We start from the raw sequence: 22724 nt of genomic DNA on the forward strand, positions 1-22724 counted from the left end.
TCCAGTTTTCTGCTCAGAATATTGCTTTATTTTTGCTGTTACAAATATACAATTTGGACATTAAAGAACAATTAGTATAAAATAAAAAATTCCCAATGACATACAGTACATAGCATTTATTGTTTTCACTTTCAGGATTCACAGGTTTGGGCTAGAACAATGCAACTTGCAAAATAAATGTAAGTGCACAATTTATTGCTTTCATTACTTTTTTTACAACAGTAAATTACAAATATGGAGAATTCTTTTAAGAAAAGCAGTTGTGGGAATGACTAGGACATCAGTACTGCTGGATTATTATTAATAATTATATTCTCTCCCTAGAGCATTTTGTACTGAATAATTATTTCACTTGAATTTTGTTTTCAAAAAGCAAGCAAGCAAGCAAGCAAGCAAGCAAGCAAGCAAGCAAGCAAGCAAACAAACAAGAGCAGAGTTTTTAAGGCTGCAATCCCAACTCTGGTGGCCTGAAAATAAGCCCCATTGAATTAAATAGGGTTTAGTTCTGAGTTAGAATTGCATTAATCTTTTCAGGGCTCCCTGTGCATGTATCCTACCTGACTTGCTTACACAGCGGCTAGATTACGCCTGGTATCTATAGAACATTCATTCTGATTTGGTAGCTGGGAGGTTATAATGATAATCAACAGTTATCCTGCTTCACTTGCTTGTAATCTTCCCATTGACCTTAAGTCTTCATACGTCTTCCTGTTAATCAATTCTCAGTATGTTTCCATGCAAGTAACTGCAAAAAGTCATAAAAAAGGGTAAAATTGTTGGGCAAGGACTGGGAATGTTGTGTCTCTGAAACCCTGAAAGGCTGCCAGCTGTCAGTGCAGCCCATATTGGTCCAACTCAGTGGAAGGTCGCTTCCTGTGTTCCTTTTGTGTGCAATTTTACTCAAAAGTAACTCTAATGGAGTTGAAACTTGCTTGCAAGAAATTGGGTATGGAATCACTCAGCAACCTGATAGTTCACCAACATTCGCCTTTCTATTTTCTTCTTCTTACTGACATTTCACATACCCTTTGTGACCATTTACCGTATTTTTCGCTCTATAAGACGCACCAGACCACAAGACACAACTAGTTTTGGGAGGAGGAAAACAAGAGGGAAAAAAATTCTGAATCCCAGAAGCCAGAACAGCAAGAGGGATCGCTGTGCAGTGAAAGCAGCGATCCCTCTTGCTGTTCTGGCTTCTGGGATAGCTGCGCAGCCTGCATTCACTTCATAAGATGCACACACATTTCCCCTTACCTTTTAGGAGGGAAAAAGTGAGTCTTATAGAGCAAAAAATACGGTATTCATTTCTCCCTACTGGCATTGATTGACTCTCACAGCGTTGCTCTTCCTAACTGTTGCATTAAGTGTGAACTATGAAAAAACCTCGGCTTTTTGATCTACCATGCTTAGGAATGACCGATCCCTATCAACTAGCTTTTGTTAATCCCATACCAAAAGAATAATGTCTAAAGACTGCTTATCCCACGGCAAACTAATAATAAAGATAACAGTACATATTCTTACACTGCAGTTCTATGTGTTTTCTGAGGCATTGGTTCTGCTGTGGTCAGTGGGGCTTCCTCCTTGGTAAGTGTGTGTAGGGATGCAGCCGTAATGTCCAGTTTGTGTTCTCTGCAAGACCTCACAGACTACAGTTCCCATCAGCCACTGCCAGCATTCAGTCAGATATTTAGTCTACTAACATCTGTAGGGTGCCATGCTGGCCATCCCTGCAATAAACCATCATTAATTATTTATCATGAGTGTACAGATTGCTCCTGTCTTGCTAGTGCATGGGAGCAACAAACCACGATTCTTAGCTTAGCTTGGCAATTGAGCCAGGGCTCATGGTTTGCTTTCCCTAAAGCAAAACCTGATATGCAAGCCAAGGTTTGTTCTTGGCATAACCACTGTAGTTTGCTTGGAGCCAAACAACCACAATATCTAGTTCAGATGCAATCTCAGCCAAGGGTTGTGGAGTTTTTTTTCCTCCCACTTGCAAAAAGGAGGGGAGCGAAACACAAGCAATCTGCATGTTCTCAATGAACCATTAACCAAAACTTACAGTGACACGTGAATGCAACATGGAGAGGTGGCAACTTAAATAAAATATTGGGTGGTGTGTGGCAGGTAAGCCCCACCCCACAAAATCAATCACGGAACACAGCACACACATACCATTTGAATGGCAATGCCCATCAACTAGGAGGGGGGAGGACTGGCCCCCTCAAATAATTTATGGAGGGAGCTGAAGGGACCTTTGCCTGTAGGAGTTAGCTCCTATCGCAGCCTGTATATCTGCTGTTTTTTGGGCGAACTTTGAACCATCAGAGACTTGGGAGAGAAAAGCTGGCATCCCTACACACCCTACATAACCTTTGCCACACATCCCCATACCATCCTATTTTCTCTACTGATAGTTCTGTAATTCAGGAGGGAAATTCTGCTGTTGCTCTTTGCCCATCCCATAGATACACGCTTATAAAAAAAAGAAAAGAAAAAAGTTAGCAAACCAACGGACTGAGCTACATAGGAAGCTGCCTTAAATCAAGTCAGGCCAATGGTTCATCTGCTAATCAACACTGGCTGGGAATGGCTCTCCAGGGTTACAGACAAGGGTCTTGCCCTAAACATACCTGGAGAATTCACAGATTGAACCTAGAACCTTTTGCATGCAAAGTGATGGCCCAACTACAGAGCTAAGACCCTTTCCCAGCCACGTAGCTCAAAGTGGAGGAATCATTTATCTCATTATGTATACCTGAAGCCTCTGAAACTTTTATATACCAATTACAACTGATGATATTAAATCAACTGAAATTTCCCCTTTTCATTTTAACACATTTTTTAAAAAAGCATTATAAAAACAAGTTGGATAAGTGCTGATGAACACTTGGCTTTCAGTGATGACCATTTGTTAACTTAAAGTACCGTATTTTTCGCCCTATAGGACGCACTTTCCCCCCTCCAAAAATGAAGGGGAAATGTGTGTGCGTCCTATGGGGCGAATGCAGGCTTTCGCTGAAGTCTGGAGAGCGAGAGGGGTCGGTGGGCACCGACCCCTCTCGCTCTCCAGGCTTCAGGAGAGCCTCAGCGCCAGCCCCACAAGGTCGGGGGACAGCGGGGAGGCGGAACGCCGCCATCCCGCTGTCTCCCGATGTGGTTTGGAGGCTGACGGCGGGGAGACGCGTGCTTCTCCCCGCCGCCAGCCCCGCAAGCTCCGGGGACAGCTGGGAGGCGCAGCGCGTCTTCCCACTGTCCCTGGACCTGTTCTGCATGCGGGCAGCGGGGAGAAGAGCGCTTCTCCCCACTGCCTGCTCCGCAAGCTCCGGGGACAGTGGGGAGGCGCAGCGCGTCTTCCTGCTGTCCCCGGACCTGGTCTGCAGGCGGGCGGCGGGGAGAAGAGCGCTTCTCCCTGCTGCCCGCCCCGCAAGCTCTGGGGACAGCTGGGAGGCGCAGCACGTCTTCCCGCTGTCCCCGGACCTGGTCTGCAGGCGGGCGGTGGGGAGAAGAGCGCTTCTCCCCACTGCCTGCCCCGCAAGCTCTGGGGACAGTGGGGAGGCGCAGCGCGTCTTCCTGCTGTCCCCGGACCTGGTCTGCAGGCGGGCGGCGGGGAGAAGAGCGCTTCTCCCTGCTGCCCGCCCCGCAAGCTCTGGGGACAGCTGGGAGGCGCAGCACGTCTTCCCGCTGTCCCCGGACCTGGTCTGCAGGCGGGCGGTGGGGAGAAGAGCGCTTCTCCCCACTGCCTGCCCCGCAAGCTCTGGGGACAGCTGGCCCCACAAGCGCCTGGGGGGGAAATAATTTTTTTTTCTTTATTTCCCTCCAAAAAAACTTGGTGCGTCCTATGGGCCGGTGCGTCCTATGGGGCGAAAAATACGGTAGTTTTCTAAAAGAGAAAGCAAAAGATGGTTTCAGAATGTCAGGGTGACTTGCAGCTCTGCTGGTCCTTTGACTGAAATTGACAAAATGCTAACAGATTTCAAGCCCTTTCTTCACAAAGTACCACACTGATTTCCATGCGGTTTATTTGCAGATGATAGTTTCAACCAAACAAGGGCCATTGCAAGCAAGTTCAGCTAAATATCTTAGGAAGTTAGAGGTTTTTGGCATTTGATGATCTGTCTCCCGAAGTTCACTTTTGTGTGTGTGTGTGTGTACAACTGCCTGAGGCAGTTCCCCCGACAGTTGCGAGACATCTTTTCGCATCTATTTGCATCCAAATGCCCTGGAAAATACCTGGATGATCATGGATAAACTCCTTTCTTGAGTCTCAGCAACTGAGTTAGAATAGTGGACTGACTGACTCAATTAACTCAGTCAGTAGAGCATGAGACTCTTAACCTCACGGTCAAGGGTTCAAGCCCCACATTGGGCACAAGAGTCCTGCCTTGCAGAGGGTCAGACTAGATGGCCCTCATGGTCCCTTCCAATTCTACAATTCTATGATTCTATGAAATCACAAAAGGCAGGAACACAAACCATGTGACAACACAACTGGACTCCCCTTCTGCAAGTTAAAGGTACTGCAGCAAATCACAACTTCACAAGTGACCTACAGCCCATCCTTGGGAATACTGAGAAAAGCAGTTGACGGAATACCAAGACACAGACAGCTACCCAGCTTGAAATTACCACTTGCTGGCAATCAGTTGACTAGGGGACACATCAAGGGGTGGGATCCTGTAGCAAACCAAAGAGCCCTTTTAAATAATTAGATTTTAAATCATTAGATAAGCTCACAAACCACTTCCGGTCATTCATATATATGTGTATATATATATATATCTCCTTATGTCAGTAATGTTCAGATGAGATCCTGATCAAGAAAGAGAATGACTTGACACAAATAGCAAGAAGGCCAACCAACCAACTGATGGGTGAACCTTTGACTACTCTAGCCATTCCATCAAGGGCCTCAAAATGGCTATCTCCTCCACCAAATTCTGGGAGGAAGATACAGTGTGAAATTGTGCAATAGGAGCAGATGCAAAAAGCAAACAAACGTGCAATTTCATGAAGCAAAGATCACAGTGGGGAGTTTTCGCTTCTTGTAAAACACGATGGAAGAAATAAAAGGGGCATCGCTTTAAGGTGGAAACTCTAACAATGAATATTGCTTCAGCATCAGCTTCCTTGCAGTTGCTTAATCTGGTGTACTTAGCCGCACTCAGTCAAAGCTTCAGCTTGTAGAATAAAATCAAAGAACTTTCTCAGACACCTGAAGTCAACCTGATCAGAACACTCCAATATCTGTTCTGCATATTTTAGCAATTACCGGTAACTAAAATTGCTATAGCTTTGCATAGGTACATACATAGGGAGTTGCCTTAGTCAGGCTAGCTAGTGCAGTATTTTATGGTTTTGACAAACATTATCTCTCCAGTTTTTTCCAGTCATACTGCTGAGATAATGCCAAGGACGGAATCTGAAACCAACCGCAAACATAAAATGTGTTACCGAGTCACAGTGTCCTTTGAAAATACATCTGACTGAACACCATCTGAAGGCCATCTTATGTGACCTTGCAGCTTCTGTTCTGGCACATCTCTATATTAATTTTAAAATACTTAATTTCCCCAACCTCCTATTCCCCTCCACCCCCACCCCAATAAAGACTGCTGTATATCTATCTTGGATAAAAAATATTTTGTATCAAGTTTTCAGTTATTATATAATCATAGTATGTAGTACTTTTTATAGTGCTTTGCATTTTTCAAAGTATTGCATGAACTTTAGCTAAGTCACAATTGCACATGTAAACCTGAAAGCTGAAGTCTAGAGTAGCCCAAAATATAAACCCCTGAGAATATAATTTCATGGTGGAAAAACACCAGTGTGTCACTATTGCTCAGACATAATTCATACACAATGCGTATCAGGAGTTTTCTTGTTTTTAAAGGCTAATCAACTGGCAAATTCTGCTGTGTTAAGCTCCCACTGAAATGAGCAGGAACCACCCCCATTTCAGTAAGAAGTCCCCAGTGAACTGTGGCCCTTGTTCCTTTGGGTTGAGAAAAGAACATATTTACAGACTTATACATAAATAGCAATTTCTATTGAAACCAGATTATGTCACCCAAAAAACTAGAAGGAGCTTGGATGCTGCACTTGAAGTAAGGGCCACGAGTGCAAGCAAAGTTTGTAGGATCCATCTACAAACACCCCATGTCTGTAAGCAATACATTGCTGTTTAAAATATCATTAGAAATACATTATACAGTAATAGTGTATATAGCAGTGTACTGTCATTACGTATACAAGGTTTCAAAACCTGATAAAAACCAGGATGTCTCCAGGAGAACCCAGCAGCCCCAAATGACTTACGGGTAACAGATCACTGGGGACTTCTCCTGGACTTGCCCCGACTGAAAAAAGAATCCAATAAGTCATTTTTGCAGAGAAGTAAAAGTTATCACTTGTAAGTTCTGAGATGAAGATGAATACTTCTGGCTAAGATTTTTCAAGAAGAGCAAAAGGATACAAAACCAATTTAACATCAAGTGGATTTCCAGCTCACAGCAAGAGATATATCTACATATTGTTGTCCAGAATGAAAAAACACTTAGCAAAACAACATTACAATATTTATGTGAAAAGAAAAGAAAATCGAACTTTTCCACAGCTGAAGGACGGTATAATGATGGTAGGGTTCTTGTTACTCCTTGTGGAAAAATATGGAAACGTCTGCAACCGGCTTCCTTTTTACATCCAGTGGGAAAGATCAAACAATATTTCATCCTGATGTGATTTACCAGTTGAATAGTATGTTCTGGCCAAGTGTCATAAAGTATATTTGACTGCTGCCTCCAGACTGCACAGATGCAAAGAACACCTTGAGAAGAAATTGGGGGGGAGCTAATGTTATTTTATGTTGATAAGAACATTTTAGCCATATCTGAGAATGTGGCATATACATCTACACACACCCACACACGCACACACACACACACTCCATGTTAATTCAAAGAGATATGCACTTCTTTTACTGTTTTAAAAATACAAAAACTGTCTACAGTGGTGCCTCGCAAGACGAAATTAATTCGTTCCGCAAGTTTTTTCTTCTTGCGAGTTTTTCGTCTTGCGAAGCACGGTTTCCCATAGGAATGCATTGAAAATCAATTAATGCGTTCCTATGGAGACCGCCTTCAGACCAGGTCCGGGGACAGTCTGTCCCCGGACCTCTTCTGAAGGCTGGCGGGGGGAGAAGGACTTTTCTCCCCACCGCCAGCCTTCAGAACAGCCTTCTGAAGGCTGGCGGTGGGAAGAAATGCCCTTCTCCCGCCGCCAGCCTTCAGAAGAGTTCCCCCAGGGCTGCCTAGGCTGCGGATAGCAGCCTGCTGCCCCGCGCGAGGGGCGCTCTTAAGCAGAGCGCCCCTCACGCGGGGCAGACATTCGCAGCTTGGCGAGCCCTGCAGGAGTTCCCTGCAGGGCTCTCCAAGCTGCGGATAGCAGCCTGCTGCCCCGCGCGAGGGGCGCTCTGCTTCGGAGCGCCCCTCGCGCGGGGCAGACATTCGCAGCTTGGGCAGCCCTGCAGGACTTCCCCGCAGGGCTCTCCAAGCTGCGGATAGCAGCCTGCTGCCCCACACGAGGGGCGCTCTTAAGCAGAGCGCCCCTCGCGCGGGGCAGCAGGCTGTTATCCGCAGCCTAGGCAGCCCTGGGGGAACTCTTCTGAAGGCTGGCGGCGGGAGAAGGGCTTTTCTTCCCACCGCCAGCCTTCAGAACAGCCTTCTGAATGTTGGCGGTGGGGAGGAAAACCTTCCTCCCACCGCAAGTCTTCAAGACAGGTCGGGAACAGAGGAGAAGCGCTGCGCACCTTCCCCTCTGTTCCCGGACCTGTCCTGAAGGCTTGCGGTGGGAGGAGGGCTTTCCTCCCCACCGCCAACATTCAGAATGCTGTTCTGAATGTTGGCGGTGGGGAGGAAAAACCCTCCTCCCACCGCAAGCCTCGGGAACAGAGGAGAAGCGCTGCGCGCCTTCTCCTCTGTTCCCGGACCTCCCACCGCAAGCCTTCAGGACAGGTCCGGGAACAGAGGAGAAGGCGCGCTGCGCTTCCCCGCTGTCCCCGGAGATTTCCCTGTGGGCTTTCGTCTTGCGAAGCAAGCCCATAGGGAAATTCGTCTTGCGAAGCCGCTAAAAAATCGGAAAACCCTTTCGTCTTGCGGGTTTTTCGTTTAGCGAGGCATTCGTCTTGCGGGGCACCACTGTAGTTGAATCAGACCAAATTTCACCAGCTCCAATGTTCTGCATCTAACAGCAGGAAGCCCAATGAACCTTGGTGTTTACAAGCAATACATGAAAGTTTGTCCTAAGGATCTGGCATAAAGATGTGCGCTGCGGCAAAAGGAGATTCAACTCAGTGACCAATACTGGTCCTAGGCATCTTTGTAATTATTATTTTTTCCCTCATTCATTTTTTAAAGACGTCAAAGTAATGAATCTCATAAGTTAATTACACAGAAGCACTTCCTTTTGTTTGTCATGCTGATTATTATTAAAAGGGCTACATTAATTGTCACTGCATGATGTATTCTCCATTCACACGCATCAGAAAAGAAGATACCTAGAACCATTTATCAACGGTTTCAAGTGGGCGGTATGGAGTGTGGCTAACGTCATGTGTGCACAGGATGGATTCAAAAGCCACTGGTAGGAGTAAATGGTTATGTGCACAGATAGCTCTGACGTTCAGCTTCTGGATCTTCAGCAACAGAGTAGTCTGCCCAGACCACAGGGCTGTCTGGGCCTGATAGGAATTGGAAGCCCAACAGCTTATGGCATCAGCTTCTAGAAAGCTGGCTTAGACCCTGCTAGACTTGATGGACCAATGCTGGGATTCAGCAATTGACAAATGAGTGTTAATGGTGGTTGATGGCTTTTCAATAGATCAAAGGGCTAGAAGAACATTATTGACTGATTTATTGATTGGACTTATTAGCTGCTTGTTACCCAAAGGTCTCCATGCAATTCACAGCACATTTAAACATAAGCAAAGACAAATTATACCATAATCAGGCACACACAACACTCCTACAATTCATTTGCGTATGGATGTTCCCCCCTGGGACCATGGGGGAAAAGAAGGGCAAATAATAAATTAAAATAACATGACACCACCACCAAACAACGCCCCATTAAAATCGGGAAATTTCTCAAGATGTTCTGATTTTTATTTATTTTTTTAAAAAAGGGAAAGGAAATGTGATGCCTTTCCCAAGCCTGAGTGTATTTGTGTAAAATAACAGAAGCAGGTTTTTGGATATTAAAACAAGACAAAACAAAACAAAAGACAAAACAAAACTGCAGTTTGAGAGAGATTCAGAGAGAGCTGAGTTGGGAGGTGTAAGCTGAAAACATCTGGGGATGTGATCACAAAAAGCAGTGGATCTGCTACTTGCAGGAGTGCTTAAGTTATTCGTGCTCTGCCTGTACATGTGTGAAAAAATCCAAACATTACAAAACACCAAGAGGTTGGCAGTGATCTTGGCTTTCTAAAGAAGCCAAACTCAGGCAACATCTCACTGCTTGGAAAAGTGGAAAGTGCCCAACCAGAGCCGTCTTACCCATAGGTGCTAGACGTATGGGGCACCCGGGAGCCAGGCTCTCAGGAGCGCCAGGCCGAGAGTCTGGGGCCCGAGAGTTGAGTCTGGGGAAGAGCCTGTCTGCCTGTCAGAGTGCTGTGGTGGGCTCTTCTGCAGCAGACGGCTCTGCGCCATGAGTTGGGGGGCGACTGAGCCAGCGAGACACTGAGGCGGCTGGCCGGCTCTGCCCTCCTGCGCACCTGGGACTGGGCAACCGGGGGGCGGTCACCGGGTGGATCTTTGCACCCCGGTGTCACATATGCTTAAGACAGCCCTGTGCCCAACAATAGGTTCCCCTTTGCAGGGATTTTTCAGGCAGGCAAAGGTACTCCAACAATACCTTCTGAGAGCAGAGCTCCCTCCCTCAGCAGCTGTAAACAACTGGCAGCTTGCTGATCCTCTCCCAAGCCCCCTCCCCAATCTGATGTAGAGCCCTGCCTCTCATGAAGAAGAGAACCAACACAACTAATTGTTTTTCTTACGTTGGCGTGTGATCTTGCAGCGTTTAGCACACGTACCTTATCGTTCCTTTCACAAAGAAACTTCAGCTTCTGCGCTTTCTTGTGCATAAACACACCTTCCAGGCTTCCCGTCTCCACTGAGCGCAGTTCAATAGCTTTCTCTCCCCAGCCCATAACTTGGTTCGATTGAAGGTAGGCTTAAAAAACACACAAAGGAGCGCATGTTAGTAGAGTAAAATGAAGAAACAAAGAAGGCAGGGAGGGACAAAAAGAAGAAGAAGATCATTCTTAGGGTTTTTTTTTTAAAGGGAGTTTGTCAAGGATGTGGGAATGTTGTGGTTGGGGGTTTTTTTTGGTAAGCAATATAAAACAAATAACTATAAACTATACAAATTGTGCATTATGTGTTGAATATGAAACTATGAATTATGTAGACCAGTGAAAGTTCAGACAGGGTGGAGGGTGAAAAGTTACCTGAGAAATTAAGATTAATCATGGTTCTGATTGGTTCACAGTGCTCATGGGAGCACAGAGTCCATTGATGTCAACCCAAAAGCCCAGGTCTGTCCCGATACTGGGATATGCAGTTATTGTAGCTTATAGTGTCCAAAATCAGGCATACTGTGCTGGCCATGCAATTATTCTGTTTTATCATTGCTCTCACAGCTGCATGATGCCAGCAGTGTGGCGAGGGGCAAACCATAAAAAACAACCAGAGGAAATTTGCAAGCTTGGTTTAGTCCCCTCCACCTACAAGCTGATTGACCCGTTGAAATTAGGCCATCCTGCCAGGCCACTGTGGCTAAAGTAGGGGTTGCCAGGCATCCGCTTACAGCATGGTCATGCGGGAAGAAGATGGCAGTGGAACTGGGCTATGGCTGGGGGGCAAACATCACTCCCCGGAGCCCCAGGTGAGCAGAGATTAATGTAAAATAATAATAATAATGCCAAGTTGCATAGAATGAGCCTGCACCATCGGGTCCCTTTATAACTCATAACTGATGTCTTCATTTTCCAGAATGCCTTTATTCTGACCAATCAAAACATCTCAAAATGGTCCTCAAACATTTGAGTTCACCAGAACTCTTCGTCAGGTCCAATGTTAAGCAAAGCAGTGTGCAAGTATGACAAGGAAGCTGCCTTGGAATTGAAGCCATAATGTCTGCATTGATCAAAGGTTTGTTCTTGTTGTCTAGTCTTAGAAGGGGTGTGGCTATGGACTGTCTGTCAGAATTTATCTCTGCATCGCACTTTCCCAATAAGAGAGTCTAGAGGATGGCTCAGCTCACTAAGAGTTGGCATTTGCATTGCTTCCTCCCTTAATATGCAGCCAGAGCTTCATATGCTAACAAACAGAATTTTGGGTTGGTCAAGATTCTTCTCCTTACCCATCTCCCATGTGTGTGGAGAAACTATTATGAATCATGGTTCACCTCCTGCTCCCTTGCCCTAGGCAGGACACTTGAAACTGGTTTAGTGGTACAGTAACAACATCTCCCAAGGGAACAGTAAATGTGTTTGCATTGGTATTGTGGAGGAGCCCTTATATCTTTAACTGAATTCTCATTGCCTTCAGCAAGTAGAACTCTCAGGATTCTTTGAGCAAAGGTGTCACAGTGTTATACTAAATTTTCCAGGTTAAATATAATTCTCAGGGAGGCTGCAACAGTTTGGGCCAGGTTTCTTCCATTTCTACAGAACAAGGCTATAGTTAGCTGACATTTCTAGAGAGCCACAAAGCATCCTCAGAATGTGCTGGCAACTAGAGAACACGGGATGTGTGTTTCCTCCAGGGCAAGTCTGAACTTGCCTGATCTATTGTTAATGTTGTAGCTTGGTCTTCCTATAAATATATAGCTAACTCTGTTGTTAGATGCTTGAGAATCAGTCTCCGTACCAAGAGATTCTGGATTTCTAACCCAGAAACTTCTGGGTGGGTTTGTTTTTTACTACAATTCTCCTGCAATGAAGTGAGATACAATCTAGTTGCCTATTACTCCAGTTTTTGCTGATACAAAATTCTGGACATTTGGAGCACAGGAAACCACCTTACACTGGGTCGGACAAATGGCTGTGCAGCTCAGAAGTGCCTACACTGACTGGCAGAAACTGTATGGTGCAGTGGTTAAGAGCGGTAGACTCATAATCTGATGAACCGGGTTCATGTCTCTGCTCCTCCACATGCAGCTGCTGGGTGACCTTGGGCCAGTCACACTTCTTTGAAGTCTCTCGGCCCCAATTACTTCACAGAGTGTTGTTGGGGAGGATGGGAAAGGAGATTGTTAGCCACTTTGAGACTCCTTCGGGTAGTGATAAAGCAGGATATCAAATCCAAACTCCCCTGCTGCTGCTTCTTCTTCTTCTTCTTCTTCTTCTTGATTTCAGACAGGGGACATTCCTAACTCTACTAGCAGATGCCAAGGATTGAACCTGGAATCTTCTGTATGCAAGGCAGATATGCTACCACTGAACCATAGCCTTTCTCCATGGTGACCCTGTTAGGACAATTCTACTTCCTTTGTGCATTTGTAAATTTCTTCTTAAAGTAAATCTGTGCATTCCATTATTTTTGCAAGAAAATAATATGGAACATTTTAATCAAATTTATCTGCCCACTTGTATTTTCAGCCACATTGCTAAGGAAATATAAGAGGGATATGCAAAACTAAGCATGGTTTCAAACTGGAGGGGGGAACCATGCGTTGAGATTCCTGCATTGTACAAGGTTAGACTAGACGACCCTAGGGGTCCCTTCCAACTCTACAATTCTATGATCATATCCCTTCCCACTATTTTATCTTCGCTACAATCCTGTGAGGTGGGTGGGAGACAGTGAATGTCCCAAGATTTCCCAGTGAGTTTCAAGTTTCCCCACCCTAATCCAATGCCTTTAACTACAATATTATACTGGCTCTAACTGTTAAAACTCATTACCAGTTTTGATTTCTTAACGAATGCCGCTATTCCTGATAGTAAGAAGAGGAGACTAAGAGGAGATATGATAGCCACCTTCAAAAATCTAGAGGGTTGTTACATGGAGGGTGGAGCAAGCTTGTTTTCTCCTGCTCTGAAGAGTAGGACTCAAACCAGGACAATGAGAAGTAAAAACTCTCCCACGGATTCCAGAGACATTATAGAAGCCATGACAGTTAACTACGATAGCTAGAATAAAACGGATATATGCTTGTAGTGTAGATTTGGATAAGGTAAATTTCAAACTTTCAGCTTCTGTTTCCATTTGAGAGGGGATGTTGTGCTTCTAAAATATCATCCTCTCTTCCTGTCCGACAAAGCCCTGTCTTTTAGTCGTACACCTCTAGAATAGTCAATAAATTAAATACTGGAGTTCTATAATTTTAATTTCCCTATGGAGTCAAGTTTCCTCATTCCAATTACTAAATTGGCTACATACCTTCTGTCAGCTTAAAATGAGTAAGATGGGTTTTCCTTGACCTGCATCTATAAATTATATTTCATCCCTTACTAATTTTTGCAAAGGCCTAGACATTTCTTTTTCTTCCTAACATTGTGTAAGTAGCAGCTAGTTGCAATTCAGAGCTAGTCCATATTCCTACAAACTTCAAGACAATTGGGTGGCTATGGGGATCTGTCAAAAAGAACAATTTAGCCTTTAAACGGCTCAGGGCGGCAACATCTCAAAGACTCTCTCTTCCCATATGCAGTGACCCAAGACTTGCAATCGTCATCTGAGGCCCTTCTTCATGTGCTTCCTCCATATGAGCTAACGCCTAGGGGCTGTGGGGGCTCCAGCCCCCACAAAGAATACTGCAATACACTCTACACGGGGCTACCTGTGAAGGTGACTCGGAAACTACAACTAATCCAGAATGCAGCAGCTAGACTGGTGACTGGGAGTGGCCACAGGGATCACGTAAAGGATCTTCACTGGCTCCCAGTACATTTCCGAGCACAATTAAAAATGTTGGTGCTTACCATTAAAGCCCCAAACAGCCTCGGTCCTGTATGCCTGAAGGAGCGTCTCCACCCCCATTGTCCAACCCGGATATGAGGTCCTCCTCTGTGGGTCTTCTGCTGGTTCCCTCACCGTGAGAAGTGAAGCTACACGGAACCAAGCAGAAGGCCCTCTTGGCAGTGGCACCCGCCCTGTGGAATGCCCTCCCATCAGATGTTAAGCAGATAAAGTATTACACAACTTTTAGAAAACATCTGAAGGCAGCCCTGTATCTGGAATTTTTTAATGTTTGATACTTTACCATGTTTTCTATATCCTGTAAGCCGCCCAGAGTAGGAAACCCAGCCAGATCGGTGGACGGGGTATAAATAATAAAATTATTATTATTGTTTATTATTAGTATTATACAGGGTTTATTGTCTGTCTCTTTGGTTATAAGTCACTTTGAGTGGCCCTGGGCAAGACAAAGCTATTGAGAAACTTAACCACAAATAAACAAGGAAAGAAAGATTTCTCTTGTTGGAACCTAGTCAAGCCTAGTAAACCCCATTAAATAATGTCAATGGTGCAATTTACAACACATCATTTTGCATTGTTGTTGTTTTTTGAACAAAGGAATTTAAGAAGAGATCTGCTGGGTAAGACCGAAGCCCATCTTGTCTATCTTCTTCTCGCATTGGCCAACCTGATGTTATTATGTTATTGTTATATCTACAGGAAGCCTGCAAATGGGAGTGAAGTGCAATGTGATTTTCCAGAAACTGGTATTCAGAGGAGTACCACTTCCAATATGGGAGGTGGTCCACAGCTGTGGTTCATGATTAGTTGCTATTGGCAACCTTATCTCCATGGTCTTGTCTTAACCCTCTGTTAAAATCAACAATGAACTAATTCTCACAACATTCTAGCAAATTTGGTTGATCCATGACACCCTCCAACATTTCTCCAATGAACATAGGGATGTCCTATTCAATTAATAATAATAAGGATGATGATGATGATGTTATTATTTATACTCTACCCATCTGACTGAATTGCTACTCTGAGCAACTTCCAACTTATTAAAAAAACACACAATAAAACATTAAGCATGAAAAAAACAACAACCCTTCCCTATGCAGGGCTGCCTTCAGATGTCTTCTAAAGGTTGTATACAGTAGTTACTTATCTCCTTGGCTTGGGGGTTGCATAACTCCATACCCTCCAATGAAAATAGGGGCATCCTAAGGAAAAGCTGGGCATTCCAGGATCAAACCAGAAACCGGGACACCTGCAAATCTGGGCCTGTCCCTGGAAAATAGTGACCCTTGAACTTCCGGTCAGCGCCAGCAACGGTAATGGCGGATTTCCTCCGATCTCCGGAGGAAATCTGCTTCGTGGAGCTAGGGTTCTACCGCTACGGCGAAGCGGGGACCCGAAATAAATCACAGGCAGGGAAGCCTGTGTACTGAAGGCTCGGCGGGCTCCATTTGCTTCCCCCCCGCTGCAAAGGAGCCTTTTTAAAGGCTCCGGAACAGACCGGGGGTGAGCGGCGCGGAGCTGAGAGCTGTTTACCCGTCTCCGCGAAGCGAAGCCGCATGCCATGGTTGGAGAGCGCTGACTTCTTCCTTTGATCATTTGGACTAAAAGTAACAACCCGTGAGTAATATGGAAATTGGATATTAAAAACTTCTTTTTTGATTTGGCATGAGCGGGGAAGGCGCAAAGAGGAAGTCCGTCTCCCCCTTTTGTAAACATTTTAAAGCAAGGACTAGATAACTAAGGTTGAAAAGAACGTCTTCTTCGTGAGAAGTTAAAAGTAATTAATTTCACGTTTTGGCAGTATAAGTGAATGTGCTGGAGGATAAGAGTTAACTTTGAGAGTGGAATTGCTACCCCCCCCCCCAGGACCCGGGAGCGATCCGTGAGGGAGCCTGTTGAAGAGATATAGAAGACTTTGACAGCTGTCAAACTAGCTGTCAAAGCTGAGAGGGAAAAAAAAAGAGAGAGAACTTTGTTTCTATTGCCTCGGCTGGCTATATTTGTTACATTTAGGCAACAAATTGTCGAAAACAAAGGAAAATAAAGGACTTTTGGATTAGAACTGGAAGGAATACTAAGTAACCAGTACTCCCCTAGAGGGGGCTCTGGGACATTACAGAATGGCTGTAAGTGGAAAAATACAGATGGAACTGGAGAAAATCTTTCTTCGTCTGGGAAAATTTCAAGAACAAAGCATTGTTTTGGCTAGAAATGCTACAACATTGAATGAAAAAGCAAATAAACTTGCGGAAATTGGAAGGGACCTGACTCAAGCCTTTGTACCAGAACAAAAAGACTTTGCATCTGAGCTAAAAACTCTTGCAGCTGAACAAGAAAATAAATTTGAGAAACTTGAAAAAGTGGGAGAAGATACACATGACAATTTAGAGGGAAAGGAAGGAGGAGCTATAATGCAGCAGAGGATTAAAGAGAGTCAAAGGCCTGCAAAGATGGATATAAAGGAAAAGACAAACCTGATTAAAGTGGAAGCAGGAGTTTCTGAGACACTTGGACTTAAAAGAAGTAAAAAACAAGATTTGGATTACAATTCTAAATATGGAGGCCTGGCAGGCCAAAGGCCTGTAAAGATGGATTCAAAGGAAAAGACAAACCTGATTAAAGTGGAAGCAGGAGTTTTTGGGACTCTTGGACTTAAAAGAAGTAAAAAACAAGACTTGGATTACAATTCTAAATATGGAGGCCTGGCAGGAAGAAACATGGACCTTATTGGGACAGAGCTTCTCCGAGATTTGGTGTTTATCATAAAGGACTATCAAAAAAACCGGCAGAGAGGAAAGGAGAGAGATTTAAGGGCTTCGGACGTGAGGTCACCAGGCTGACACCAGATGGATTGATGGACATCGGTTGGAGATTGAAACCGGGAAAGGCGGGGAGTGGGGTTTTGGGTATCCAAAGGCGGTACAAATATATTTGGTTGGGTTTTTTTTGTAAATATTTTGTTTTGTTACTTAGATTAAAATGGGGAATTCGTGAAATGGAATTGGGGTTGACTTTAGAAAAAGGTATTAAGAATAAGTTTTGATGCATAAAGATTGAGGTTTATGTTAAAATTGGTTAAGTAAAAGGATTTAAATATAATAAGGTAAAATTTGGGGATAGGAACTTGTTGAATTAAAAACTGAATTGGAATACAAGAAGGGGAGATGTGGGGAAGTCAAGGAAATATGTGATTGAAAGTTATATGTCTGTTTTTTGTTCTTTTTTTGTTTTTTGTTTTTCTTTAAATTTTTTGAAAATTTCAATAAATATTTAAAAAAAGAAAAAGAAAATAGTGACCCTTGGAGGGCCTGCATTCTTTATATCAAAATCAATTCCAGGAAAACCTTGGCTATACTTTAGAACCACAGTAACCTCAAAGATATTGTTTCATGTGATATTGCAGCCTACTAGGGCCTACCCAGATTTTTTTTGTTTTGTGATTTGGGGGTGGGGGGAAGCCACCAATATGGCAGAAGATGGTCATCAGGTGGGGATGAGCAAGCAAGCATTGGACCACATTCGTCCTCACATCTGCCATTAGTTTATCACCAACCCCTTCTGGGACAGAGGGAGACCAGCTGGTGAACAATGCATATGGCATTGGTAAGAGAAAGGAGGTTCAGGGAGGTCTCAGTTGTGGGCTGACTGTTCTGACCCCTCAGTGCCGGTTGGCTACCAGTACCAGGCAGGAGAGGGGAAACTTATGATGCTGTGATACCAAGGGCATAGGTAAATTTATTATTCTTATTCACCCTCACCACCACCACCATCATAAATTAGCAGCTCAATGCCAACCTAGACTTCTAAGCAGTTTATGAAGTAAACCCTAGTAAGCATCCTAGTTCCACTAAAGCAACATACCAATTTAAGCAGAAGACTCAGTTGGAAATGAAGGAAATGCTTCTTTAATTGTACTAGAAGGTCACAGAGTGAGTTAATTGGATGTTGCTATTAGAACGCCACAGCTGCATCATATCAGTTTGAGGGTGTTTTATGTGGGAACAGATACTAGAGTAAAATAACTTCAGAAACAAAAGCCATCTGTCTGTGAAAAACAAGTTTGTTTTCTCAGTCATTATCATCAGGTAGTGTCAGCAATGTAGGATGGACTGAATTGGGAAATGTTCCTTATAGGGGGAAAAACGCTGTCTGAAACACTTCTGGAATAAAATACCTTCTTGTTTTTTCTTTCTTTTTAAAGAGTCCTTCAAAGAGTCTTCTAAGGATGCAGGAGGGTTGTTAGGAGACACCACTTCTATTCCCCTCACAAAGCAACAATTCCTACCAGAGTGGTTTAACCCTGGGAACTGTAGCTCTGGGAGGGAACTAGATGTCTCCTAAAAGCTCTCAGCACCCTTGACAAACTACGGTTCCCAGCAGTGGGGGTCTTCATGTTTTGCTCCCTTTCTTCTCTGCTGCACCACAAACACTGTCATATATTCCTAATTTAGGCCAATGTGAATTAGAGAAAGATACCACAGCACAGAGTTTGCTTAGAAATGTCGGCCGTGGCATGGGGCTGGGGGAGAAACCAGCTTGCACTGCACTGGAAAACCTTTGGAAAGTGGATCGCAGCCTGCAGATTGGTCCATTTCGTTTGGGAAACAGTTCCAAGAATACTGACAGAATCTCATTAGAGCATTGGGTGGGGAGCAACAGAGTGATCTTGGCATGGATTCGGGAGCCACCAGTATGATCCAGTAGATGAGAACTTTGGTATTTTCCCTAGAATTTGCAACACTAAAGCAATGATGGCATACTAAAGGAGACTCTGAGCTACTCTGGTTCATAGGGATTAAAAAAAAAATCAAAATGCCGCTGATGCAATGTGGCTGCAGCTTTGTGGAGGAAGCAACATGTATGAGACAGGGCTTGGAAGCTAATGCCTGAACCTTAGGAAATCACATTTGCATGGTTTTTTTTTTTTTTTAAAAAAATTTATATCCTGCCCTCCCCAGACGAAGCCGGGCTCAGAGCGGCTAACAACAGTAAAACGATAAAACATTCTAAAATCATTTCATTATAAAATTAATTCCAATCAAATTAATGGCAACCATTGGGCTAGAGGTTCTGTGAGGATTGCTAAAGGAGGGAGTCAGGCTGCGCCCTGACCAAAGGCCTGGTGGAACAGCTCTGTCTTGCAGGCCCTGCGGAAAGATGTCAAGTCCCGCAGGGCCCTAGTCTCTTGTGGCAGAGTGTTCCACCAGATCGGAGCCACAGCCGAAAAAGCCCTGGCTCTAGTTGAGGCTAGCCTAACCTCTCTGTGGCCCGGGACCTCCAAGATGTTTTTGTTTGAAGACTGTAAGGTCCTCTGTGGGACATACCAGGAGAGGCGGTATCTCCCTCTGAAAGGGAGGCAGAAATAGAAAGAGCGGAATGGCAGGGACACAGAACCTGTGGCCTGTGTATTTAAAATATATTTAAAGAGTTATGGGAACTGTGGGTTCTCAAAACTACAATTCCCAGCACCCTTAATGAACTACAGTTCCCAGAATCCTTTGGGGATAAGGCCTGAGCTTTAAATGTGTAGCATGTACATAGCTCAGCTACCACTAGCTCAAGTCAGCTTGTCCCTTAAGTCAGGAAAAATGGAAAACGGAGTTCAAAAACAACATCCATAGTGCCACAGGTTCCCCATCTCAGCTCCTCTGGTCCAGGCTTCAGTGCAGACACCTCTGGCTCTTACATGGCTTTCCCACATGACTCTGGCAATGGATTTTTAATGGGGGCTTGGTGATAGTAGGCCCCTGAGAGTGGGGGAGAGACTTATCAATGCCTGTAAGCAAGTATCCTGATTCTACCCAGCCCTGGTGCAGATGACTGATGCTATTTCAGAGAATGACTGGGCTTTTATGTGCACAGTCCAATTGCTCCATTTAGTCCAGCATGCTATTCCCACAGTAGCCAACCATGACTTTACATGCCCTAAGTCTCATACCTGTCAGATTTTAAAAAAGGGATTTATGTTGTTACCATTCCCAAAAGAAAGGCTTCTGGTTTCTTGGGAAATGTTCTTTATTTTATTTTTAAATCATTATAAATGAATTTGTTTAATCCTCTTTTAAAACCATCCAAGTCGGTGACCTTGTGGGAGTGAGTTCCACAGTTTAACTGCGCACCGTGTGAAGAAGGAGTTTCTTTTGCCCACCCGGAGTGTCCCAGCATTCAGCTTCTTTGGTTGTCCCCGAGTTCTCACATGAGAGGGAGATAAATGCTCTCCATCCATGTGCCGTGTGCATTTTCCCCAAGCAGAAAAGCCGGTGTACAGACAATAGGAGCAGGATGATCTGGGGCACCTTTCAATTTTCTGTTTTGTTTGTTTAGAAAAAACAGTGACTTACAGGAAGCATAACAGAGGTTTATTGAACTGTTCACGGAGTGGAGAAAGCAAAGCAATGTTTTTCTCCCTCTGTTGTAATACTGGAACTCAGAGGCATCCATACGTTGTGAACTACCCTGAGATCAACAGCTGAAGGGCTGTATGCAAATTTTAAATTAATAATAATAATAATAATAATAATAATAATAATAATAATAATAGGCATACACCTTCACTGTCCTCTTTTGGGAACCAGCTAAAACCATTTTCGTTTAGGCAAGCCTTTCCAGTTATGTAGAATGTTGACATGTGTTTTAATCTGGTTTCAGCTTATTGTTGGATTTAATTATTATGTTTTGATTGTTTTAGATAATTGCTTTTGCTGATAACTTCATTGTTTTGTTCTTTTTGAGGTAGCTGTTGTTTAAGGATCAAGTGGCATATGATTCAGCTGGCCACTGTGAGAACAAGATGCAGGATTAGATGGGCTTTGGGCCTGATCCTGCTTAGTTTTCATTTTCCCTCCCTCCCGGCAGCTGTGTTCTTTTCATACTTACCTACAGATGCTGGCATTTCTCCCCACTGCAAAACATTTTCCTTTGAGAAACGTCCATATATGTTGATGTAGACCCCTTCATCTTCGTAGGTAAGAAGTAGCTCCATTCCGCTGGTATTAGGGAGTATGATAACAGCATGAGGGTGGATATTCCCTTGGATCTGAAACAACATTTTATCGAAATTTATATCATGGAAAACACTGTCATTTTAGCAACCGCAGTCCACCAATCCTGGCTGAGCACTAAGACCAATGAAGATTCTAGAAGCCACAATAATAATAATAATTGCTTGAAAAAGGTCATTATGCTCCCCACTGCCATTTGGTGATCTAGACAGCATAGAAATAGCAATAAATACTGAGCTACCAAGTGAAAAGCCAACATGGATGGCTTCAAAAGAGAATAAGAAAATTTATTGAGTGTAAGACTATTAATGGCAACTAACCACACTGGCTATCTTCTACCTCCACTGCCAGTATTTAAAGGGGAAAAAATATTTAACTATCAAAAAGCGTACAATAGTCACTGTCCAAGTCCAATATTTCACTTTGTATTCTGTGTCTTGTGAGCAAAGAGTGATTTCAACGCAGTAAGACTAATAACGGCATTATAGAAAAAGATTATACATTATACTTCAACGTAGTGATTGTCTTCTTTAAAATATTTGCAAGCAAAATTTTAGAAACCAAACACTAAACCACATAAAACAAAGTCTAAGTTGACAAAGTAATATTAAAGCTATATAGACAGATACAGATAAATATAGATATGAATGGACAAAGAATAAACTTTTGTTTTTCTTTTCTCTTAGTGTTTTTCACCAGCATAGCAGACATACTTCCTGCTTTACAAAAAGTGAGGGGAAAACTTGGATTAGAATTTGTTAGGCAGTGTGCGGATTTCACATTATCTGACCAACATTGTTTCCTTTCCAGAACTAACCACTTGGGTGGTGACAGTGATCTAAGGAGGATTTGGAGAGTCGACTCACTTGGCTTCCCTGTTTAAATAAAATTCTGTATGCATTGCATTTACTCATCTATGAGCTAGAGGCACAACGAAGATAAAAAATTGGTGCATTAAAGCTTTGCAAGAGAGCTCTGGATAGTCTGCATATATTAAAAGAATTCAGCATCTAAACTTGCAAATATGCAGACAGTGCAATAACACAGCAAAGCTCCCATTGCGTGTCGAGACCCCGCAGCCACCCCCATGTTGGGAATAACTCACACAAGGACATGGATATTAGGTTTATTACCTTTGAAGGTGACTCGGAAACTACAACTAATCCAGAATGCGGCAGCTAGACTGGTGACTGGGGGCGGCCGCCGAGACCACATAACACCAGTCTTGAAAGACCTACATTGGCTCCCAGTATGTTTCCGAGCACAATTCAAAGTGCTGGTGTTGACCTTTAAAGCCCTAAACGGCCTCGGCCCAGTATACCTGAAGGAGCGTCTCCACCCCCATCGTTCTGCCCGGATGCTGAGGTCCAGCGCCGAGGGCCTTCTGGCGGTTCCCTCATTGCGAGAAGCAAAGCTACAGGGAACCAGGCAGAGGGCCTTCTCGGTAGTGGCGCCTGCCCTGTGGAACGCCCTCCCATCAGATGTCAAAGCGATAAATAACTACCTGACATTCAGAAGACATCTTAAGGCAGCCCTGTTCAGGGAAGTTTTTAATCTGTGATTTTAGTGTATTTTTGGTTTCTGTGGAAGCCGCCCAGAGTGGCTGGGGAAACCCAGCCAGATGGGCGGGGTACAAATAATAAATTATTATTATTATTATTATTATTATTATTATTATTATTATTATTATTATATTATGTTATTGGGCAAATTTTGGCCACAACTT

General features: G+C 43.9%; 1 protein-coding gene across 3 annotated transcripts in view; it reads right to left on the minus strand.

Annotated features, from left to right (window-relative positions):
• Positions 1-4011: 4011 nt before the first annotated feature.
• The window catches only part of NRK (Nik related kinase), a 132608-nt gene continuing 113895 nt past the window's right edge, over positions 4012-22724 (minus strand). For all 3 annotated transcript variants that reach the window (XM_083595685.1, XM_083595686.1, XM_083595687.1), the window contains 3 exons: positions 20874-21033; positions 10100-10239; positions 4012-6835 (listed from right to left, as the gene is read on the minus strand). In XM_083595685.1, the coding sequence (XP_083451811.1) occupies positions 6752-6835; positions 10100-10239; positions 20874-21033 (384 nt within the window). In that variant the 3' untranslated portion in view covers positions 4012-6751. The remainder of the gene's footprint in view (positions 6836-10099; positions 10240-20873; positions 21034-22724) is intronic.

The sequence above is a fragment of the Podarcis filfolensis genome (genome assembly GCF_964270895.1).
Source record: "Podarcis filfolensis genome assembly, chromosome: Z".
Classification (NCBI taxonomy): Eukaryota; Metazoa; Chordata; class Lepidosauria; order Squamata; family Lacertidae; genus Podarcis; species Podarcis filfolensis.